Source organism: Coregonus clupeaformis, chromosome 30, assembly GCF_020615455.1.
Source record: "Coregonus clupeaformis isolate EN_2021a chromosome 30, ASM2061545v1, whole genome shotgun sequence".
In the NCBI taxonomy this organism is placed as follows: domain Eukaryota; kingdom Metazoa; phylum Chordata; class Actinopteri; order Salmoniformes; family Salmonidae; genus Coregonus; species Coregonus clupeaformis.
This window is the reverse complement of record NC_059221.1, coordinates 10,069,633-10,092,442: the sequence shown is the minus strand read 5'-3', so window position 1 is coordinate 10,092,442 and position 22,810 is coordinate 10,069,633. Positions and strand designations below refer to the sequence as shown.

The 22,810-nt window shown below is 44.9% G+C and overlaps 1 protein-coding gene across 2 annotated transcripts in view; it reads left to right on the top strand.

Annotated features, from left to right (window-relative positions):
* The first annotated feature begins 8,033 nt into the window (after positions 1-8,033).
* LOC121545987 (chemokine-like protein TAFA-5) overlaps positions 8,034-22,810 on the top strand; it is a 76,921-nt gene continuing 62,144 nt past the window's right edge. The window contains exons 1-2 of one of the 2 annotated variants that reach the window (XM_045209305.1): positions 8,034-8,379; positions 8,673-8,812. In XM_045209305.1, the coding sequence (XP_045065240.1) occupies positions 8,728-8,812 (85 nt within the window). In that variant the 5' untranslated portion in view covers positions 8,034-8,379; positions 8,673-8,727. Of the gene's footprint in view, positions 8,380-8,669; positions 8,813-22,810 lie in introns of both variants that reach the window. The other variant, XM_045209304.1, reaches the window with a different exon arrangement.

The window sequence follows — 22,810 nt, the reverse complement described above, 5'->3', positions numbered from 1 at the left end:
AGGCTGGAATGGGCTACAAGACCATCGCCAAGCAGCTTGGTGAGAAGGTGACAACAGTTGGTGCGATTATTCGCAAATGGAAGAAACACAAAAGAACTGTCAATCTCCCTCGGCCTGGGGCTCCATGCAAGATCTCACCTTGTGGAGTTGCAATGATCATGATAACTACACGGGAGGATCTTGTCAATGATCTCAAGGCAGCTGGGACCATAGTCACCAAGAAAACAATTGGTAACACACTACGCCGTGAAGGACTGAAATCCTGCAGCGCCCGCAAGGTCCCCCTGCTCAAGAAAGCATATATCCAGGCCCGTCTGAAGTTTGCCAATGAACATCTGAATGATTCAGAGGAGAACTGGGTGAAAGTGTTGTGGTCAGATGAGACCAAAATCGAGCTCTTTGGCATCAACTCAACTCGCCGTGTTTGGAGGAGGAGGAATGCTGCCTATGACCCCAAGAACACCATCCCCACCGTCAAACATGGAGGTGGAAACATTATGCTTTGGGGGGTGTTTTTCTGCTAAGGGGACAGGACAACTTCACTACATCAAAGGGACGAAGGACGTTGCCATGTACCGTCAAATCATGGGGTGAGAAACTTCCTTCCCTCAACCAGGGCATTGAAAATGGGTTGTGGATGGGTATTCCAGATTGACAATGACCCAAAACACACGGCCAGGGCAACAAAGGAGTGGCTCAAGAAGAGGCACATTAAGGTCCTGGAGTGGCCTAGCCAGTCTCCAGACCTTAATCCCATAGAAAATCTGTGGAGGGGAGCTGAAGGTTCGAGTTGCCAAACGTCAGCCTCGAAACCTTAATGACTTGGAGAAGATCTACAAAGAGGAGTGGGACAAAATCCCTCCTGAGATGTGTGCAAACCTGCTGGCCAACTACAAGAAATGTCTGACCTCTGCGATTGCCAACAAGGGTTTTGCCACCAAGTACTAAGTCATGTTTTGCAGAGGGGTCAAATACTTATTTCCCTCATTAAAATGCAAATCAATTTATAACATTTTTGACATGCGTTTTCATGGATTTTTTTGTTGTTATTCTGTCTCTCGCTGTTCAAATAAACCTACCATTAAAATTATAGACTGATCATGTCTTTGTCAGTGGGCAAACGTACAAAATCAGCAGGGGATCAAATACTTTTTTCCCCTCACTGTAAGTCATACCACAGATTCTCAATTGGAATGAGGTCTGGGCTTTGACTAGGCCACTCCAAGACATTTAAATGTTTCCCCTTAAACCACTTGAGTGTTGCTTTAGCAGTATGCTTAGGGTCATTGTCCTGCTGGAAGGTGAACCCCCGTCCCAGTCTCAAATCTCTGGAAGACTGAAACAGGTTTCCCTCAAGAATTTCCCTGCATTTAACGCCATCCATCATTCCTTCAATTCTGACCAGTTTCCCAGTCCCTGCTGATGAAAAACATCCCTACAGCATGATGCTGCCACCACCATGCTTCACTGTGTGGATGGTGTTCTCGGGGTGATGAGAGGTGTTGGGTTTGCGCCAGACGTAGCGTTTTCCTTGATGGCCCAAAAGCTCAATTTTTGTCTGACCAGAGTACCTTCTTCCATATGTTTGGGGAGTCTCCCACATGCCTTTTGGTGAACACCAAACGTGTTTGATTATTTTTTTCTTTAAGCAATGGCCTTTTTCTGGCCACTCTTCCGTAAAGCCCAGCTCTGTGGAGTGTATGGCTTAAAGTGGTCCTATGGACAGATACTCAAATCTCTGCTGTGGAGCTTTGCAGCTCCTTCAGGGTTATCTTTGGTCTCTTTGTTGCCTCTCTGATTAATACCCTCCTTGCCTAGTACGTGAGTTTTGGTGGGCGGCCCTCTCTTGGCAGGTTTGTTGTGGTGCCATATTCTTTCCATTTTTTTATAATGGATTTAAAATGGTGCTCCGTGGGATGTTCAAAGTTCCAGATATTTTTTTATAACCCAACCCTGATCTGTACTTCTCCACAACTTTGTCCCTGACCTGTTTGGAGAGCTCCTTGGTCTTCATGGTGCCGCTTGCTTGGTGGTGCCCCTTGCTTAGTGGTGTTGCAGACTCTGGGGCCTTTCAGAACAGGTGTATATATACTGAGGTCATGTGACAGATCATGTGACACTTAGATTGCACACAGGTAGACTTTATTGAACTAATTATGTGACTTCTGAAGGTAATTGGTTGCACCAGATCTTATTTAAGGGCTTCTTAGCTTTTTTTTGAAAAAAGTTATTTTTTTCATTTCACTTCACCAATTTTGACTATTTTGTGTATGTCCATTACTTGAAATCCAAATAAAAATCCATTTAAATTACAGGTTGTAATGCAACAAAATAGGAAGAACGCCAAGGGGGATGAATACTTTTGCAAGGCACTGTATAGGCACGAGTAATTATATAGCAGATTTTGGCAAATTTAATTCCATTTATTTTAGGGGAAGCAAAGCAAACTGGCACTGTCTTTGTGCTCTGCTTTCTTAAAGTGAGAGAAAGGTGTACAGGCTGGCAGATTCTCTCCCTGGCAGATTCTCTCCGAGCGATGCTCCGCATGGTACTGTCTATCTATCAATTGATACAACCTATCAATACGATAAACAGCCGTTGCATTTGAATCGGGATTGGAATGATTTTAGTCTACTTTATTGTAGCCTACCTTTACATTTTTGTACCCAACTGATGCCCCTGGTAATACATCAACAGGTGGAGAAATGTCTAAAAATTCTGTAAGCACAGAATACAGATCCACAAGCACTTTTTGAATGCACAAATGCATATTCAACAGTTGTAAATGTTAAGGATTTCTGAACATTTGCTCACAAATCATTCTACATTTGTTAAAATTGTAGTTTTATTTGTGAGGTATGTTGAACATATTTACAGATCATGTATTTATTTGTGATTTATGGTGAATTCACAGATTATGGTAAATTCAGGGATGGGCAACTAGCAGCTAGTGGGCCAGTTTTGTAGCCCCGCAGACAGAGAGGTGGAGGAAGAGAGAGGCACAACTTGGCGGAAAATCTGTCTCCCTCCCGCAGGTTGCGTATTTGTTGTTTCGCACACCAAGCAAGGAGTTTTTGTATGGAGGTCAATGAGAGAGCGTTGAATTTGGTCAACAACAAAGATGTATGGCTTATTTGCTACGTGATTTGCTCTAATGTAAGTTTTGTGGCGCAGTGGTCTAAGGCCACTAGAGATTCTGGTTCGAATCCAGGCTCTGTCGCAGCCGGCCGCGACCGGGAGACCCATGGGCGGCGCACAATTGGTCCAGCATCGTCCAAGGTAGGGGAGGGTTTGGCCGGCAGGGATGTGGGTTCGTTTCCCACGGGGGGTAAGTATAGAAAAAAAACTTTTAAAAATACATGTATGCATTCACTAACTGTAAGTCGCTCTGGATAAGAGCGTCTGCTAAATGACTAAAATGTACATGTAAATGTAATGCTTAAGTGGTAATGAGTGTACTGATATAAGTAGGACACGTAAAATCCCAGCAACTTTGAGAAAAAATACTTTATATCGAAGCGGTCTCGAGACGGCTATGCATATTTACGGATGAGGCTAGTAGCATAGCATCTTTCTCCATTGAACGCAGGCAGTTGATGTCAACAACCCTCATCAAATATTCAAAAAAGGATTACAATAATGAGATGTATACACCAATCCAAAGAAAGGATAGGCGGGACCTAGACAGCCTGCCTTGCCGCTTTGTGGACATCGACTCCCATTGTTTGGGCGGAGAAACATGTATCTTGTTAGTATATCCACAATCTTTGCCACTGAGGGGGAACTCAGTCAGGGTCTCAATTTACTGTTGAGAGTTAGAATAGCAGAATCCACAAGGTGCAATTTCGAAATTTGAATGTGCATCAGCAGTTTTCCTCTTTTTATGTCAGTCATTAACAAGGTTTCCATCTTTTATTTTTATGTGTGTAAAGGACGTTTGATAAAAAATGTCATGACAGGCCTGATGGAAACAGAAACATTTTTGGTAAACTTTCAAAATGTCAACAAAACAAAATACGCTAGACAAGGTGGGATCTTTTTGTATCTGGTCAAATGTATTATGTGAGAAATGTCAGTGGAAACGTTTTTATGCACAAATATTGATATAATAACCATCATATCGAGGTAAACTTGGAGTCACGCGATCACATATTGTGTGGTCCTCCCACTACGACTCGTCAGGAAAGCATGCAGTTTATTAGGCTACAGATATAATAAGTTATGATGAACTTCACAGGGTGGTGAAAGTGCAAGGTGATGAGCTTGATGATCATTTCCAATAAATATCGAGGGTCTTATTCTGATGCCATGATCATCGATGCTTGGCTGTCGTTTGACAAAGAAAAATAATCTTGCTATTTTGTCCATAATCATGTAGGCTTTACCCGCACTGTATCTGCGAGCTGTTGGCTAGTGCGCGATGCCAATACCAGTGGGCACACTAACTATAGACTGGTTGGTTGTTTAGCAACAAAACCGACGCGTACGCAACTAGGTGGCAAAACAGACATGTTTGGCCTAGATTGTTGACAACAACTAAACTATATTTCGTCTCCAATGTTTATTTAAAACATAAATACGTTTGCACAATGAGCACTTGCTGTCTCTCAAATACATCGTTACAGTTGTTGGTTAGCTAGCTAGCGGATTTTAGCCATATTAGCGTTGACATGAAATCAGTTAAAACTACTCAAAACAAGACATAGTATCAAGAACAAGATTAAACTAGCTGAAAGGAGTCACTTACGATTCCCCACATGGCAGTTTCTTGTCATTGTTGGTATCTATCTGGCCATCCAGAATCACAACAACTCACAGACTTCTGCCCTATTGAAGAGTGCGCATTGTTTTCGTGACGTTATCAGCTAACCCATCTATATAACACGTTTTTTTACTATGGAAAATAGGATGGAAACCCATTTAACTTGTATTTTTTATTCGAAACATGGGAATTTTACTGCAAAATGTATTTTTATGTGCACTAGGTCATCACACATCCGCAACAAGTGAATTTGATGGAAAAACATCTATTTTTTTAATGTGGATTTTAGCATATTCACATGAAAATCGGTAGGCAAATGGATGGAACCCTAGCTACTGACAGTCAATTAATTAGCCCATGAAGCCTAAAATGTTTCAGATTGGTAAATAGTCTAAGCAACTACAGTTGAAGTCGGAAGTTTACATACACCTTAGCCAAATACATTTAAACTCAGTTTTTCACAATACCTGACATTTAATCCTAGTAAAAATTCCCTGTCTTGGGTCAGTTAGGATCACCACTTTATTTTAAGAATGTGAAATGTCAGAATAATAGTAGAGAGAATGATTTATTTCAGATTTTATTTATTCCATCACATTCCCAGTGGGTCAGAAGTTTGCATACACTCAATTAGTATTTGGTAGCATTGCCTTTAAATTGTTTAACTTGGGTCAAACGTTTTGGGTAGCCTTCCACAAGCTTCCCACAATAAGTTGGGTGAATTTTGGCCCATTCCTCCTGACAGAGCTAGGGTAACTAAGTCAGGTTTGTAGGCCTCCTTGCTCGTACACACTTTTTCAGTTCTGCCCACAAATGTTCTATAGGATTGAGGTCAGGGCTTTGTGATGGCCACTCCAATACCTTGACTTTGTTGTCCTTAAGCCATTTTGCCACAACTTTGGAAGTATGCTTGGGGTCATTGTCCATTTGGAAGACCCATTTGTGACCAAGCTTTAACTTCCTGACTGATGTCTTGAGATGTTGCTTCAATATATCCACATAATTTTCCTTCCTCATGATGCCATCTATTTTGTGAAGTGCACCAGTCCCTCCTGCAGCAAAGCACCCCCACAGCATGATGCTGCCACCCCCATGCTTCACAGTTGGGATGGTGTTCTTCAGCTTGCAAGCAGTCCCCTTTTTCCTCCAAACAAAACAATGGTCATTATGGCCAAACAGTTATATTTTTGTTTCATCAGACCAGAGGACATTTCTCCAAAAACTACGATCTTTGTCCCCATGTGCAGTTGCAAACCGTTGTCTGGCTTTTTTATGGCGGTTTGGGAGCAGTGGCTTCTTCCTTGCTGAGCGGCATTTCAGGTTATGTCGATATAGGAATCGTTTTACTGTGGATAAAGATACTTTTGTACCTGTTTCCTCCAGCATCTTCACAAGGTCCTTTGCTGTTGTTCTGGGACTGATTTGCACTTTTCTCACCAAAGTACGTTCATCTCTAGGAGACAGAATGCGTCTCCTCCTGAGCGGTATGACGGCTGCGTGGTCCCATGGTGTTTATACTTGCGTACTATTGTTTCTACAGATGAACGTGGTACCTTCAGGCGTTTGGAAATTGCTCCCAAGGATGAACCAGACTTGTGGAGGTCTACAATTTTTTCTGAGGTCTTGGCTGATTTCTTTAGATTTTCCCATGATGTCAAACAAAGAGGCACTGAGTTTGAAGGTAGGCCTTGAAATACATCCACAGGTACACCGCCAATTGATTCAAATGATGTCAATTAGCCTATCAGAAGCTTCTAAAGCCATGACATCATTTTCTGGAATTTTCCAAGCTGTTTAAAGGCACAGTCAACTAAGTGTATGTAAACTTCTGACCCTCTGGAATTGTGATACAGTGAATTATAAGTTAAATAATCTGTCTGTAAACAATTGTTAGAAAAATGACTTGTGTCATACACAAAGTAGATGTCCTAACCGACTTGCCAAAACTATAGTTTGTTAACAAGAAATTTGTGGAGTGGTTGAAAAACAAGTTTTAATTACTCCAACCTAAGTGTATGTGTGATGCGTGTGATAGAAGTAGTCAGGCGCAGGAGAGTAATGTGCATCCAAAAAGTTTATTCCGTCGATAAACAGTTGCGCAAGCATGTGACAACAAAACTCAGGCACAGGGGAAATATCTACCCTGGCAACAACAAGGTAAGGGTAGCTCAACTGAGCTACACACATCTCACAACAAACAATCACCCACACAGACAAGGACGCAGAGGGAACACTTATACAATGACTAATTTGGGATAAGGACCAGGTGTGTGTGATTAATTAGACAAGACTAGTGGAGTGATGATAAATGGATCGGCAGCAGCTAGTAAGCCGGTGACGATGAACGCCGAAACCTGCCCGAACAAGGAAGGGAGGCAGCCTCGGCGGAAGTCGTGACAGTATGTAACCTTCCGACTTCAACTGTATATAAACTTGTATTAATCACAATCAAATTAATGACCACGAGGCCCCCATTGATTTTGTTTTCACTCTCACTCAGATATCATAATATGGCATGTCAGAGCAAAATGTGTAGAAATGCAGGAAATTAGCTTAAAAACTGGGGGGCAATAAAATGTCACTTAGGACCCCCAAAAGGCTATTGCCGGCTATGGCTGCATGTGGGTATACAGACCTGCGAGCCACTGAAGCCCCTCATGATGTGTTCAGATTTTTTGTGGCCATCAAAGTTGCCCATCCCATATACTGTAATTTGTGAAATATTTTTTACATATTCTCAGATGATGGTTTAATTTAGGAAATCTTTTTTTTTTTTTTTTTACATATTTATGTATTATGGTAATATATGTAACATACATAATTAATGGAGACCTGTATTTATGTACAGAATATTACGAAACGCTCTGAGACCAGGTTGCAGCGACTCATAGGCTTATAGCTGTTTTTACCATTGGGCAAAAACTGGTTGAATCAATGTTGTTTCCACTTATTTCAACAAAAAAATGTAAATGTGATGAAGTTGAATCAACCTGGAAATGTATTGGATTTGCAAGAACTAATCACCCAACTTCAACCAACTTTTAACATAAATCCAATAACATGGTGATTTTTGTTGGTTTATTTAACGTTGAATTCATGTTAGTTGACAACTCAACCAAACGTAAATCAAAACTAGACGTCGAACTGATGTCTGTGCCCAGTGGGAACACTTCGAAAGAGATGGAGACACCGATAGACTCGTTTTAATTATCAATCTTGGCCAAATAATTATAATAACTGACAAATGCGATATGCTTTTGTGAGTGTATAATACAAAACGAATCCAACAAAACAGCACTTTTATAAGCGGCCTTAACATGTTGATGTTTATTGCAGTCGCTTGCACGTCACAAGTTACCTTGCAGAAATGTATATCCTGTTTTGATTTTCACTAGCCTAACTTTCATTTTTATTGGGCTGAAAGAACAGTCAGTGGGTACAGGTTGCGTCGTCGTAGGCTATTCACGTTCAAGCGCAAAGTTGCTTACGATTCTTGCTGAGATCTTTGTGTTCGCCTCCGCGTCTTGCAGAAGGCTAATCTCTCCATCTGCAGTCCGTGGATGGATAAACCTGACGGTCTATATGGGATAAACCTGTAACCTCCACCGGGATTAATGGTAGGCTATTTCATATCGCTGATGTTTCATTAGAATTTTCTTCTGCATTTGAATGTATTTAGAAACTTGCCAAATTGACATCTCATTTTGATTAAACTTTGGACTATGATGCTTGTATCGGTGTTCCATTCCCTGCAAATCATTGACAGACAGTCACATAAGATGATAAAAGGGGCATTTTAACATAAGGGATCCTGTCAATCATAATATTTTGGATTTTCCTCCACTAATTTACGCCGCAAAATGGATGCCAACGATGGGCTATCACCACCTTAAAACCACATTAAAAGTAGGAATAAGGAGGGATACGTCGAGACTGGGGAGAACGGCTGCGGTCGGGAAAAGGGAATGAAGACGCTCTCAGCAGGTGGAGGAGCGTCACTCTGCTGTCTGCTGCTCCTGTGGGTCATCTACTCCCATCGCCTGAGAGAGGGTAAGTGCATAGCCTACATGATGCATGCCACGGTTACTATACTTACTGTACATTCTAATTAATGCAAGGAGACAGGACAGATGCAAATGGATCATTGTCTTGATACTCCTTGATCTCAGTGTATAATTATAGATACAGAATGTTGTTTTGCTTTGTTTTATTGCTTTTTTACATCAAAAATTACCCTCTGTTAGGGTTGGTATTGTAGCCAATCAGCATTCAGGGCTCGAACCACCCAGTTTATAATGTCTGATAAACCACGGCTTTTAGCCAATCAGCATCCAGGACCCAAACTACCGGGTTTATAATTGTTGTTAGGCTACTCAAAAGATGAATGCGGGAAGCACTGCTACTGTCATGTATGCTTTGGACTATCCCTGGCTGTGATGTAGCCTATTCATTTTGCTATTAGGCCTACTCTATTATTCGTCATCATGTGCCTTATGATTTCATACTGGTTTGTATTCATTCCTTGCTATGTCATGACAGTAGTAGCCTACCCTGTTGAATTATGTATGCGCTAGTGCAACTACACCTTCACTAGTCCACAGAATGGAAAGCAAAACCATGTTTCTCTCCGTTACATCGGCAACGATTTCTGTCTAACAGGGAAGGACACCAAAGCTTAGGAACTTGGTTATTCACTTATTACTACTGTGTTAATTTTCTTCTCTCTGGTTCACAAGGCAAATGCCTAATATGTCCTCCTCGGCTCCTCTTCTCTCAAACCAACAATATTTTATCCTTAAAAAGGATATTAATTTCTTTGACCCAAAATGATTGACAAAAGGATGCTGTGTTTGAGTCTGTTACAATCCTATTATTCATTCATTACCTTGTTACAGGCTGTAGAAACTAGCCGATCAATTGAGTTTCATCTTTCACAACCCACTCCCATGCTGTAAGTAATTGAGGCTACAGATAAAGCCCCTAGGGAATGTCTAAAGGCTTTATAAAACATAGGCCTACATAAAGTATGCATATACACTATTATAATAATATATGCCATTTAGCAGATGCTTTTATCCAAAGCAACTTACAGTCATGCGTGCATACATTTTACTTATGGGTGGCCCCAGCGGTAGTCGAACCCCCTTTGGCATTGCAAGCGTGCTCTATCAACTGAACCACACAAGAACACTACATCCTTCACAAATGATCTATATACTTTAGTCAGACTCTATAAAGCCCTGAACTATGGAATACTATGGCCTGCCCTCACGATGTTGATCAAACCTGCACCTTGACCTTTTCTCTATGTAGCCTACAGTAGTTCAGTTTTGGGATAAATTACTATTATTTTATTCTCAACCAAACAAGAAGGATCCATAGTCACAAAGATGAGGACATCCTTGGGCAGCCATGTTGATCTTTTGGAAACATTGTTGAGAATAAACGTAGACAAACATTTTATCCCCATTGACTTCTCTTTCCTTCGATCCCAAATCGATCACTTGCCCCTACCTCCTGTGCACTTGTGGAGATCTGAAAGGATTAGATATGATATGGTAGTAGCTCCCAGCCTGGCTGATGCTACTCACGTGGTACAGCGAGGAAGAGCTGGTCTGGACAGGAGTCTGTTTGTTGGTGCAATATTCCCACGCTGTTCTCAAACATTAATTTTTTCCTGGGTTGTTGAGACCTCTCGTTGTTTGGATTAGAAAATCCAACAGTTGTATTGGAAGGGGACGGCACTTGGGGGCTGTGTGTGGTTGTCCATGTGGGTGTTTGAATGAGAAAGACACAGAGGAGAATCAATCAGTAAAAAAGCACAGCCCCCTTCATTATTGACGCATTGTGCCTACAACATCAAGGAGCCTTTCCGGACTCTAAAGTCAGGAATACTTAGAGTTTGAAGTCAACCAGACTAAGTAGCTCCACCTTGCCCTCTGATTGACTAGATGGAATTCCATCCATATCGCTTACACCTGTCCAATCCTCTCAGATCTTCACACGTCCATAGAGGCTAGTATATGGCTCGATTTGATTTAGGATTGGGCGCTCCTCCAGCATTTTGAAGTCTTCTCAAGTTTCCCATCACTCAAGTCAGATACCTCTTAGATAGTATGGACATAAATTCACCTCAACTTCCCTATTGTATGAGTGTGCACATACACTACATGACCAAAGGTATGTGGACACCTGCTCGTCGAACATCTCATTCCAAAATCATGTGCATTAATATGGAGTTAGTCCTCCCTTTGCTGCTATAACAGTCTCTTTTGGGAAGGCTTTCCACTAGATGTTGGAACATTGCTGCAGGGACTTGCTTCCATTCAGCCAAAAGAGCATTAGTGAGGTCGGGCACTGATTTTAGGCGATTAGGCCTGGCTTGCAATCGGTGTTCCAATTCATCCCATAGATGTTTGAAGGGGTTGTCAGGGCTCTGTGTAGGCCAGTCAAGTTCTTCCACACGATCTCGACAAACCATTTCTGTATGGACCTCCCTTTGTGCACGGGGGCATTGTCATGCTGAAACAGGAAAGGGCCTTCCCCAAACTGTTGCCACAAAGTTGGAAGCACAGAATCGTCTAGAATGTCATTGTATGCTGTAGCGTTAAGATTTCCCTTCACTGGAACTAAGGGGCCTAGCCCGAACCATGAAAAACAGCCCCAGCCATTATTCCTCCTCCACCAAACTTTACAGTTGGCACTATGCATTGGGGGAGGTAGCGTTCTCCTGGCATCCACCAAACCCAGATTCGTCCGTCGGACTGCCAGATTGTGAAGCGTGATTCATCACTCTAGAGAACGCATTTCCACTGCTCCAGAGTCCGATGGCGGCAAGCTTTACACCACTCCAGCCGACTCTTGGCATTGCGCATGGTAATCTTAGGCTTGTGTGCGGCTGCTCGGCCATGGAATCCCATTTCATAAAGCTCCCGACGAACAGTTCTTGTCATGACGTTGCTTCCAGAGGCAGTTTGGAACTCGGTAGTGAGTGTTGCAACCGAGGACAGACAATTTTTATGCGCTGCATGCCTTAGCACTCGCTGGTCCCATTCTGTGAGCTTGTGTGGCCTACCACTTCGCGGCTGAGCCGTTGTTGCTCCTAGACATTTCCACTTCACAATAACAGCACTTACAGTTGACCAGGGCAGCTCTAGCAGGGCAGACATTTGACTGAAGGTGGCATCCTATGACGGTGCCACGTTGAAAGTCACTGAGCGCTTCAGGAAGCCATTCTACTGCCAATGTTTGTCTATGGAGATTGCATGGCTGTGTGCTCGATTTTATACACCTGTCAGCAATGGGTGTGGCTGAAATATCAGAATCCACTAATTTGAAAGCGTGTCCACATACTTTTGTATGTATAGTGTATCTCAACCACACCAGACCTTACACAGCTACTCAGTTCTCCTAGGGCCCATCTCCACCTCCACCTCCCCCAGAGGCCCCTGGAAGACCCTAGTTGCCTAACAAAAAGAGGTATTGGCGAGCCGGTCGTGAATCCCGCCATGACTGGCTGCATCGCCTCCCCTCTATAGCGGAGCCATCCGTCACAGCGGCAGCGACAGGAAATCAAAGTGCAGTAGCCTGTCCAGTTCACACCATTGGGCCCCAGCCCCACACAGATGGATGGCCTGTCAAGCCCCTCTCTACGCTCAGCAGTTTATTCAACGATAAATTTGGAAATGTCTGTATTTCCCTCCCCGGAGCCAATTCCTCCAGTTGTTCAGTGGACCAGTAGCTCCCCTCTCTTCACTTCAACCTCAGCACCTTTGTTTTGGATGTGGGTCAGAGGAGAGGGTGGAGAGAGAGAAATGTTCTCTTTGATTTATGAGGTGGAGGTAGGTGTTGTTTGGACTATATCGGCATCGTAAGGTGGTGATGATGGAATGGTAAGTTTGTCACTTTAGCTGTAGCCTGCTATGTCCAGCCTACTAAGTCCATTTGAAGCAGTCTTCTCCGGCAGCTCAATTCAGTGGTGACAAGTCACAGTGAGGACGATTTTGATCATAAATTGATGATAAATTGCAAGTAAACCACTACTCCTGTTTCGCAGGTAATGAAGCCATAAAACTATGGGGATGTTTATGGAAAAATGAAAATATTTTTACAGCAAAATCAATGTTGCTGCACTCAAAGGCCCATATTTTACAGCTCCCTGAATAGGAATTATATTTTGCATCAGCAGTTTGACTCACTTGCGGTTGAGTGTGTAGTTATTTTCTCTGTGGAGTGCATTGGAGTTTAAAATGCTTGATGTCAGGGAGAGTGTGGGTGGAAAGTGTAAATATTATCAGTAATTGTCCTAGTCCTTTTCCTTCCAGTCTTTTTAATCATTTTATTCCATGAAAGGTGCTCCTTCCTGCATTTTAAAGGTTTACCCAAATTACTTAATCACAAAAATGCCTCCTTACCTAAGAAAAGTAGTGTATTGCAATCCACAATCTGGGCTTGGACTACTTTTCAGAAACAAGCATTGATGACCAAAAACCAAAGAGAATGAATGGCCCCAGCATACTCTTGGGCATTATGAGTAGAGGTAAATCCCTTTGAATTCAATCACTTTTTGACAGCACCCCTTTTGATTTGAACAAAAACTTCCGTACATATTTGCCAATTGTAGAAGTGCTCAGAAAGTAACTTTTTGGACCTGAATGCCAAAACGTTCAAGAGATAAGTGTTCAAAATGGCTCCCTTTTGCATACCCTTCCATACCATGAGATATCCATGTCTTCTTCACTGGAAAATATTAACATTGAGATTTATATTATTTAAAAGCTTTCAAACAGGGTTGTCAAACTATCTTATAATTTCTTGAAATAAACATAGATGTTTTTCATATTTGCATATGTTGTAGCTTAGATCCTATTTTACATCATCTGAGGTTTTTGTGTTGTGCCCGCCATTGGTTGAGACATAACATGCTCTTGAATAAAGGGTTGGTGTCATGTTTTGGCTGATAAATGGGAATAAAAACATTCAACTTTAAAATGTACAAAGATGGTTGGAAGTCCAGGGAGGAGTAGGCAGGATGCAGTCACAGGTTTAGAACTACTGAATTTATTAAAGCACCATAGCTTAAAGCGGGACGAAACCCACAGTGCAAAATATAAAGTACTCAGGAAATAGTAAGTGCAATACCTCTCAGGAAAACAAGCAACATATACAATGACCGGCAAAGACAAATGACAGAGGGACCATATATACAGTGATAGAGTGGGGATTGGAACCAGGTGTGTGTAATGATGAAGAGACAAGTCCGGGGTTGATGAGTGAAGGGCATTTGCCAGCAGCAGGTTCTTCAGCAGCTAGAAGGCCGGCGACACCGAACGCCTGAGCTGGACAGGAGGGGGAGCCAAAGCGAAGGCTGATGTGACAGTATTACTTTAGTGCCTTGTTGCATACAAGATGCAAATTTTGGAATATTTATATTCTGTATATTTGTATTCTTCTTTTCACTCTGTCATTCATGTCATTATTTTGGAGTCATTACAACATTGATCCATCATCAGTTTTCTACAATCACAGACATAGAACTCTGTAGCTGTTTTAAATCACCAATGGCCTCATGGTAACATCTTCGAGCAGTTTCGTTCCTGTGCTGCAGCTCAGTTCAGAAGGGCGACTATCTTTGATATGTCTAGGTCGTTTAATATATAATCCACAGTACAGTTATTAACTTGACCATGCTTAAAGAGATATTCAATGTATGATTTGTTATTCTTACTCATCTACCAATCACTCCCACATAGAAAATACTACAGTTTACTATAGAATACTATAGTATTCTGTAGTAAACTGTAGTATACAATACTTCACTCACACTTCACTGTAGTGTCCCTCGATCATGTATAGTACTTACTATAGAGGTCTTGTAGTTGACGTAAGACGCCTCCTTGTGGCCATGTTGGAAGACCATCGCATTAATTCTTCTGACAAAAACAGCTGAGTGGCTACCCCAAACTGCATGATAACAGTGCCTAAAACTAGTTGATTCATCACTACTATCATTTTCTGTGGAATATTTGGCTGCTCTAACAAGGCAGGAAAGACAGTGGGAAAAAACATGATTCCCCGCAATCATGAAACACCTTTGTTGATACGAATGAGATAAGACTCAAGAACTGTAAGAAAAGCGAAGAAACCTTTTTGCCGGTCTAGACCTGAACCCAGACAGCTGTCATTACAGGGTATCCTATGATCATTTCATCACTGGTAAATCAAGTTTGATCGATTTCTAATTTAGTTTAGCTGTAACCAGGTGTTAACAACAACACTGTCTACAGTAAGTTAGCCAGAATTAGCTAGCTAGATAGCTTGTAGCTCTTAGCATGTGTCGCATGAGTTTCAAGTTTTGGGGAAGCAATATTTTCACCATAAAAATTCACCTTTATAACAAAGGATTGCATGCCTCTATCATCACATTTTCACACTAATGTAAGCCTACTATTCCTAATGTTATGAGTAGATTGGATAGTGATAATTTAGGGTTTTAATAAGCGCATAGTGGCATAGGCTTATAGGCTATATCAGAGACGTTTCTTTCCTTTGAAAAATGTGGCGTTTGATAAATATTTCATGGAATTCTACTCCACTTTATATGACTGGAGACATTAGCAGAATATGTTATAATACGATGGTAGCCAACTTTCAACAGATCAATAAAAAACAACCTTGTCTTGAATGCAACCATGTAATCTAGGTCGAAATTTGTTCCTGGCTAAAAGGGATCCAGCTTTTGTCAAAATAACTTCAAACATTGTTTTTTTTTTTGCATTTTAGCTAACCCTAACCTTTCTCCTAACCTGCTGCGTAAATTCTCCTAATCTGCAATGAAATGTCAAATATTATGTTAATTTGACAAAAGCTGGATTCCTTCTAGCCATGACCATGGAAATTGTATGATATGACGTCCATATACCCTGGAGGACATTATTGTCCAAAAAACTCCAGTGGTTATAATATATTCATATAATAACCCAATGATAATTTGTTGAGAACTTTATTAATAAGGAGGGAAAATGAATGGACATAGGACAAAGGCCTCAATGGTATAGGACAACTTGCTGTGTTGACTATTGGTTGTTCCAGCCCAACAATATACAGTGTCACGGTTTCGGCCGAGGCTGCCTCTCTCCCTTGTTCGGGCAGGCTTCGGCGTTCGTCGTCTCCGGAATTCTAGCTGCCACCGTTCTATGTTCTGTGTTTCCTGTTTGATTAGTTTTGTCTGTTAGCCACACCTGTTTTGTGTTAGGTCTCATTATGCACCCTATTTAGTTCCCTGTTTGTGTGTATAGTGTTGTGTGTAATTGTCGCTTGTCAGATGGTTGCGTAGCTGTGTTATTTTTCCAGTACGCCAGTATTCGTAGTGTCCTCCTCTGTTTAGGAGAGTTTTGCGCACTGTGTTTTCGTGCGATCGAGTGTTGACGCCTGTGCGCGTCTGTTTGGCCTCCTGCCGCTTGTGGATTATTTTGCTTAGTAAAGTCTTGTTGGACTGTACCTCTGCTTCTGCGCCTGATTCCCCACCACACCATCACTACATCGTTGACAGAATTACACACCTTAAACATGGAATCAGCGGGAGCCGAAGCAGCGCCGACGAGACTGGAGGTCCAGGTTCGGGAGCAACAGGAACAGATCCTCCAGATGGGAACCGCCCTGCAGGAGGTAATCACCACGCTCCGAGGCTGGGGCGCACCTCCAACACCTTCCTCACCGCCAGCCCAGCCAGCACCATCGGCCAGCCTGCCCATTCCAGCGCCAGAACACCGAGGGATCCGACTCGCTCTCCCGAGGGCCTACGACGGAACCGCGGCTGGGTGTCAGGGATTCCTCCTCCAGGTGGAGTTGTACCTGGCCACCGTACACCCGGCACCCTCGGGGCATGAGAGCGTGTCTGCCCTGATATCCTGCCTGTCCGGGAAGGCGTTGGAATGGGCCAACGCGGAGTGGAGGAAGATCGACGCCGCGAGTATCACCTACGACGAGTTCTCCCGCCGCTTTAGGGCGGTGTTCGACCATCCCCCGGAGGGGAAAGCGGCGGGGGAGCGTCTGGTCTTCCTCCGGCAGGGGAGGAGGAGTGCTCAGGAATTCGCGCTGGAATTCCGTACTCTAGCGGCTGATGCAGGGTGGAATGAGCGGGCCCTCGTAGATATATATCGATGTAGCCTAAGAGAGGACGTCCGTAGGGAGCTGGCCTGTAGGGACACCAGTCTCTCTTTCGACCAGCTGGTCGACATGTCAATCAGGTTAGATAACCTATTGGCCTCCCGCGGACGTCCTGAGGGGGGTCCGTCCATTTCACCCTCCAGCGCATCCGAGCCGTGTCCTATGGAGCTCGGGGGCGCTGGCGCTAGAGATAGGAGGAGTCGGCAGGTGAGGGGGTCCATCCACTGCACCAACTGTGGTCGGGGAGGACACACCGCGGCTAGGTGCTGGGGATGGCCTCCTCGGGGAGATGACGACAGGTCCCGCACTGGGGATTCCCTCCAGGTGAGTAGGCGCCCCACTCACCCAGAGCTCACTGTTGCCCATTTTTGTATGCCTGTGCGTTTTCCGCAGGTGGCACCTCATTCCCAGTATAAGGCGCTGGTAGATTCAGGCGCGGCTGGGAATTTTATTGATAAGAAGTTTTGTTTAGAGTTAGGGTTTCCCCTTCTCCCTGTTGATGTTCCTTTTCCCGTTCACGCCCTAGATAGTCGTCCGTTGGGTACGGGCTTAATCAGGGAGGTCACGGCGCCACTTAGGATGTGTGCGCAGGGGAGTCATCAGGAGATAATTCAACTGTTTCTGATTGACTCTCCTGCGTATCCGGTGGTGCTGGGCATGCCCTGGTTAAGTACCCATAACCCCGTTATTTCGTGGCAGGAGAGGGCTCTGATGGAGTGGTCTGCTCAGTGTGTGGGTAGATGTTTGGGCGTTTCCATAGGGGCTACCTCGGTGGAGAGTCCAAACCAGGTGCCCGCATTGCACATTCCACCTGAGTATGGGGATTTGGCTATTGCGTTTAGTAAGGCGAGGGCGACGCGGTTGCCACCCCATAGGCAGGGGGATTGTGCGATAGACCTTCAGGCAGGGAGCTGCGCTCCCACGGAGTCATGTGTATCCTCTGTCTCAGGAGGAGAAGAAAGCTATGGAGGTTTACATAGACGAATCACTGAGACAAGGATACATACGGCCGTCCACTTCCCCGCGTCCTCGAGTTTCTTTTTCGTGAAGAAGAAGGATGGTGGTTTGCGTCCGTGCATCGATTACCGTGGTCTCAATCAGATTACGGTGAAGTATAGTTATCCACTCCCGCTGATTGCGACCATGACTGAGTCGTTGCATGGGGCGCGTTTCTTCACGAAATTAGATCTCAGGAGCGCGTACAACTTGGTGCGCATCAGGAAGGATGATGAATGGAAAACAGCCTTTAGTACCACCTCGGGCCATTACGAGTATCTAGTCATGCCATACGGGTTGATGAATGCTCCGTCAGTTTTCCAATCATTCGTGGATGAGATCTTCAGGGACATGCAGGGACAGGGAGTCGTGGTGTACATAGATGACATTCTCGTGTACTCACCTACCCGTGTCGAGCATGTGGCCCTGGTGCGCAGGGTGTTGCGGAGGCTGGTGGAGCACGACCTGTATGTGAAGGCAGAGAAGTGTCTGTTTTTCCAGGAGTCGATTTCCTTTTTGGGGTATCAGTTGTCTGCGTCAGGGGTGAAGATGGAGGTAGACCGAGTGTCAGCCGTGCGTAATTGGCAAACACCAACTACTGTGAAAGAGGTGCAGCAGTTTTTGGGGTTTGCGAATTACTACCGGAGGTTTATCCGGGGTTTTGGGCAAGTGGCAGCTCCCATCACGTCTCTCTTAAAGGGGGGGCCCGGTGCGTCTGCAGTGGTCAGTCGAGGCGGACAGGGCGTTTGAGAAGCTGAAGGACCTGTTCACCTCGGCTCCGGTGCTGGCGCATCCGGATCCCTCTTTACCATTTCAGGTAGAGGTGGACGCGTCTGAGGCCGGTATTGGCGCCGTGCTTTCACAACGGTCAGGCGCGCCACCTAAACTCCGCCCCTGTGCCTTCTATTCCAAGAAGCTCAGCCCGGCGGAGCGTAATTATGACGTAGGGGACAGGGAGCTGTTAGCTGTGGTACAGGCCCTTAAGGTGTGGAGGCACTGGCTTGAGGGGGCTCAACACCCTTTCCTAATTTTGACGGACCACCGTAACCTGGAGTACATCCGGGCAGCGAGGAGGCTGAACCCTCGACAGGCTAGATGGAGTATGTTTTTGACCCGTTTCTCTTTTAAGATCACCTACATCCCTGGGTCACAAAACGGTAAGGCAGATGCGCTGTCTCGGCGGTATGACGGGGAGGAGAGGTCCGTGGAGCCCACTCCCATACTGCCGGAGTCGTGTCTAGTGGCACCGGTGGTGTGGGAGCTCGATTCTGAGCTCGAGCGGGCATTACGCACCGACCCTAGTCCACCACAATGCCCGGAGGGTCGGAAGTATGTTCCGCTCGAGTGTCGGGATCGATTGATCTATTGGGCTCACACGTCACCCTCCTCTGGACATCCGGGTATCGGCCGGACAGTGCACTGTCTTAGTGCCAAATATTGGTGGCCCACGTTGGCCAGGGATGTGAGGGTTTGTGTTTCCTCCTGCTCGGTGTGCGCCCAGTGTAAGGCGCCTAGACATCTGCCTAGGGGTAAGTTACTGCCCCTGCCCGTTCCACAACGACCATGGTCCCACCTCTCGGTGGATTTTATAACTGACCTTCCCCTCTCTCAAGGGAATACTACACTCCTGGTCGTTGTGGACCGGTTCTCTAAGGCCTGTCGTTTGCTCCCCATGCCGGGTCTTCCTACTGCCCTACAGACCGCCGAAGCACTATTCACTCATGTGTTCCGGCACTACGGGGTGCCCGAGGACATTGTGGCTGACCGGGGTCCCCAATTCACCTCCAGAGTCTGGAGAGCTTTTATGGAGCGGTTGGGGGTCTCGGTGAGCCTCACCTCGGGTTACCACCCGGAGAGTAATGGGCAGGTGGAACGCGTAAACCAGGATGTGGGCAGGTTTCTCAGAACATACTGCCGGGACCGGCCGGAGGAGTGGGCGAGATATGTGCCCTGGGCCGAGATGGCACAGAACTCTCTCCGCCACTCCTCCACCCAACTAACCCCTTTTCAGTGTGTTTTAGGGTACCAGCCGGTTCTGGCACCATGGCATGAGAGCCAGATCGAGGCCCCCGCTGTGGATGAGTGGGTGCGGCGCTCGGAGGAGACGTGGGAACGCTGCACACGTCCATCTGCAGCGTGCCATACGTCGACAGAAGACGAGCGCCGACCTACACCGCAGTGAGGGGCCTGTGTACGCACCTGGAGATCGAGTCTGGCTCTCTACCAGAAACCTGCCCCTCCGCCTGCCCTGTCGGAAACTGGGTCGGCGGTTTGTAGGGCCATTTAAAGTCCTGAGAAGGTTGAACGAGGTATGTTATAGATTACAGTTACCAGTGGAGTATAAGTGTATTAACCCCTCGTTCCATGTGTCCCTTCTCAGGCCGGTGGTAGCGGGCCCACTCCAAGAACATGAGATCTTGGAGACCCCTCCGCCCCCGTTGGACATCGAGGGGGCACCGGCGTACACCGTGAGATCCATCTTGGATTCTAGACGTCGGAGGGGGGGTCTTCAGTATCTAGTGGAGTGGGAGGGGTACGGTCCGGAGGAGCGGTGCTGGGTGCCGAGGAGAGACATTTTGGACCCGTCGCTCCTGACGGAATTCCATCGGGGGTATCCGACGCGCCCTGCGCCGCGGCCTCCGGGTCGTCCCCAAGGCCGGAGTCGGCGCGCGTCTGGAGCCGCGCGTCAAGGGGGGGGGTACTGTCACGGTTTCGGCCGAGGCTGCCTCTCTCCCTTGTTCGGGCAGGCTTCGGCGTTCGTCGTCTCCGGAATTCTAGCTGCCACCGTTCTATGTTCTGTGTTTCCTGTTTGATTAGTTTTGTCTGTTAGCCACACCTGTTTTGTGTTAGGTCTCATTATGCACCCTATTTAGTTCCCTGTTTGTGTGTATAGTGTTGTGTGTAATTGTCGCTTGTCAGATGGTTGCGTAGCTGTGTTATTTTTCCAGTACGCCAGTATTCGTAGTGTCCTCCTCTGTTTAGGAGAGTTTTGCGCACTGTGTTTTCGTGCGATCGAGTGTTGACGCCTGTGCGCGTCTGTTTGGCCTCCTGCCGCTTGTGGATTATTTTGCTTAGTAAAGTCTTGTTGGACTGTACCTCTGCTTCTGCGCCTGATTCCCCACCACACCATCACTACATCGTTGACATATAGTTGAAGTCTGAAGTTTACATACACCTTAGCCAAATACATTTAAACTCAGTTTTTCACAATACCTGACATTTAATCCTAGTAAAAATTCCCTGTCTTAGGTCAGTTAGGATCATCACTTTATTTTAAGAATGTGAAATGTCATAATAATAGTAGAGAGAATGATTTATTTCAGCTTTTATTTCTTTCATCACATTCCCAGTGGGTCTGAAGTTTAAATACAGTCAATTAGTATTTGGTAGCATTGCCTTTAAATTGTTTAACTTGGGTCAAAAGTTTTGGGTAGCCTTCCACAAGCTTCCCACAATAAGTTGGGTGAATTTTGGCCCATTCCTCCTGATAGAGCTGGTGTAACTGAGTCAGGTTTGTAGGCCTCCTTGCTCGCACACACTTTTTTAGTTCTGCCCACAAATGTTCTATTGGATTGAGGTCAGGGCTTTGTGATGGCCACTCCAATACCTTGACTTTGTTGTCCTTAAGCCATTTTGCCACAACTTTGGAAGTATGCTTGGGGTCATTGTCCATTTGGAAGACCCATTTGCAACCAAGCTTTAACTTCCTGACTGATGTCTTGAGATGTTGCTTCAATATATCCACATAGTTTTCCTTCCTCATGATGCCATCTATTTTGTGAAGTGCACCAGTCCCTCCTGCAGCAAAGCACCCCCACAGCATGATGCTGCCACCCCTGTGTTCTTCGGCTTGCAAGCAGTCCCCTTTTTCCTCCAAACATAACGATGGTCATTATGGCCACAGTTCTATTTTTGTTTCATCAGACCAGAGGACATTTCTCCAAAAAGTACGATCTTTGTCCCCATGTGCAGTTGCAAACCGTAGTCTGGCTTTTTTATGGCGGTTTTGGAGCAGTGGCTTCTTCCTTGCTGAGTGGCATTTCAGGTTATGTCGATATAGGACTCGTTTTACTGTGGATATAGATACTTTTGTCCCTGTTTCCAACAGCATCTTCACAAGGTCCTTTGCTGTTGTTCTGGGATTGATTTGCACGTTTCGCACCAAAGTACGTTCATCTCTAGGAGACAGAACGCGTCTCCTTCCTGAGCGGTATGACGGCTGCGTGGTCCCATGGTGTTTATACTTGCATACTATTGTTTGTACAGATGAACGTGGTACCTTCAGGCATTTGGAAATTGCTCCCAAGGATGAACCAGACTTTTAGAGGTTTACAATAATTTTTCTGAGGTCTTGGCTGATTTCTTTTGATTTTCCCATGAGGTCAAGCAAAGAGGCACTGAGTTTGAAGGTAGGCCTTGAAATACATCCACAGGTACACCTCCAATTGACTCAAATGATGTCAATTAGCCTATCAGAAGCTTCTAAAGCCATGACATCATTTTTTGGAATTTTCCAAGCTGTTTAAAGGCACAGTCAACTTAGTGTATGTAAACTTCTGACCCACTGGAATTGTGATACAGTGAATTATAAGTGAAATAATCTGTCTGTAAACAATTGTTGGAAAAATGACTTGTGTCATGCACAAAGTAGATGTCCTAACCGACTTTCCAAAACTGTAGTTTGTTAACAAGACATTTTTGGAGTGGTTGATAAACGAGTTTTAATGACTCCAACCTAAGTGTATGTAAACTTCCGACTTCAACTGTATGTAATCTTTATATTACACTAAAACACCTGACTGAATGAAACACAACCAAACACTTAAGTGCCCTGATGGTATAGGTGACCTGAAAAGTGATATTCTAACATCAGGAGTGCTTTTC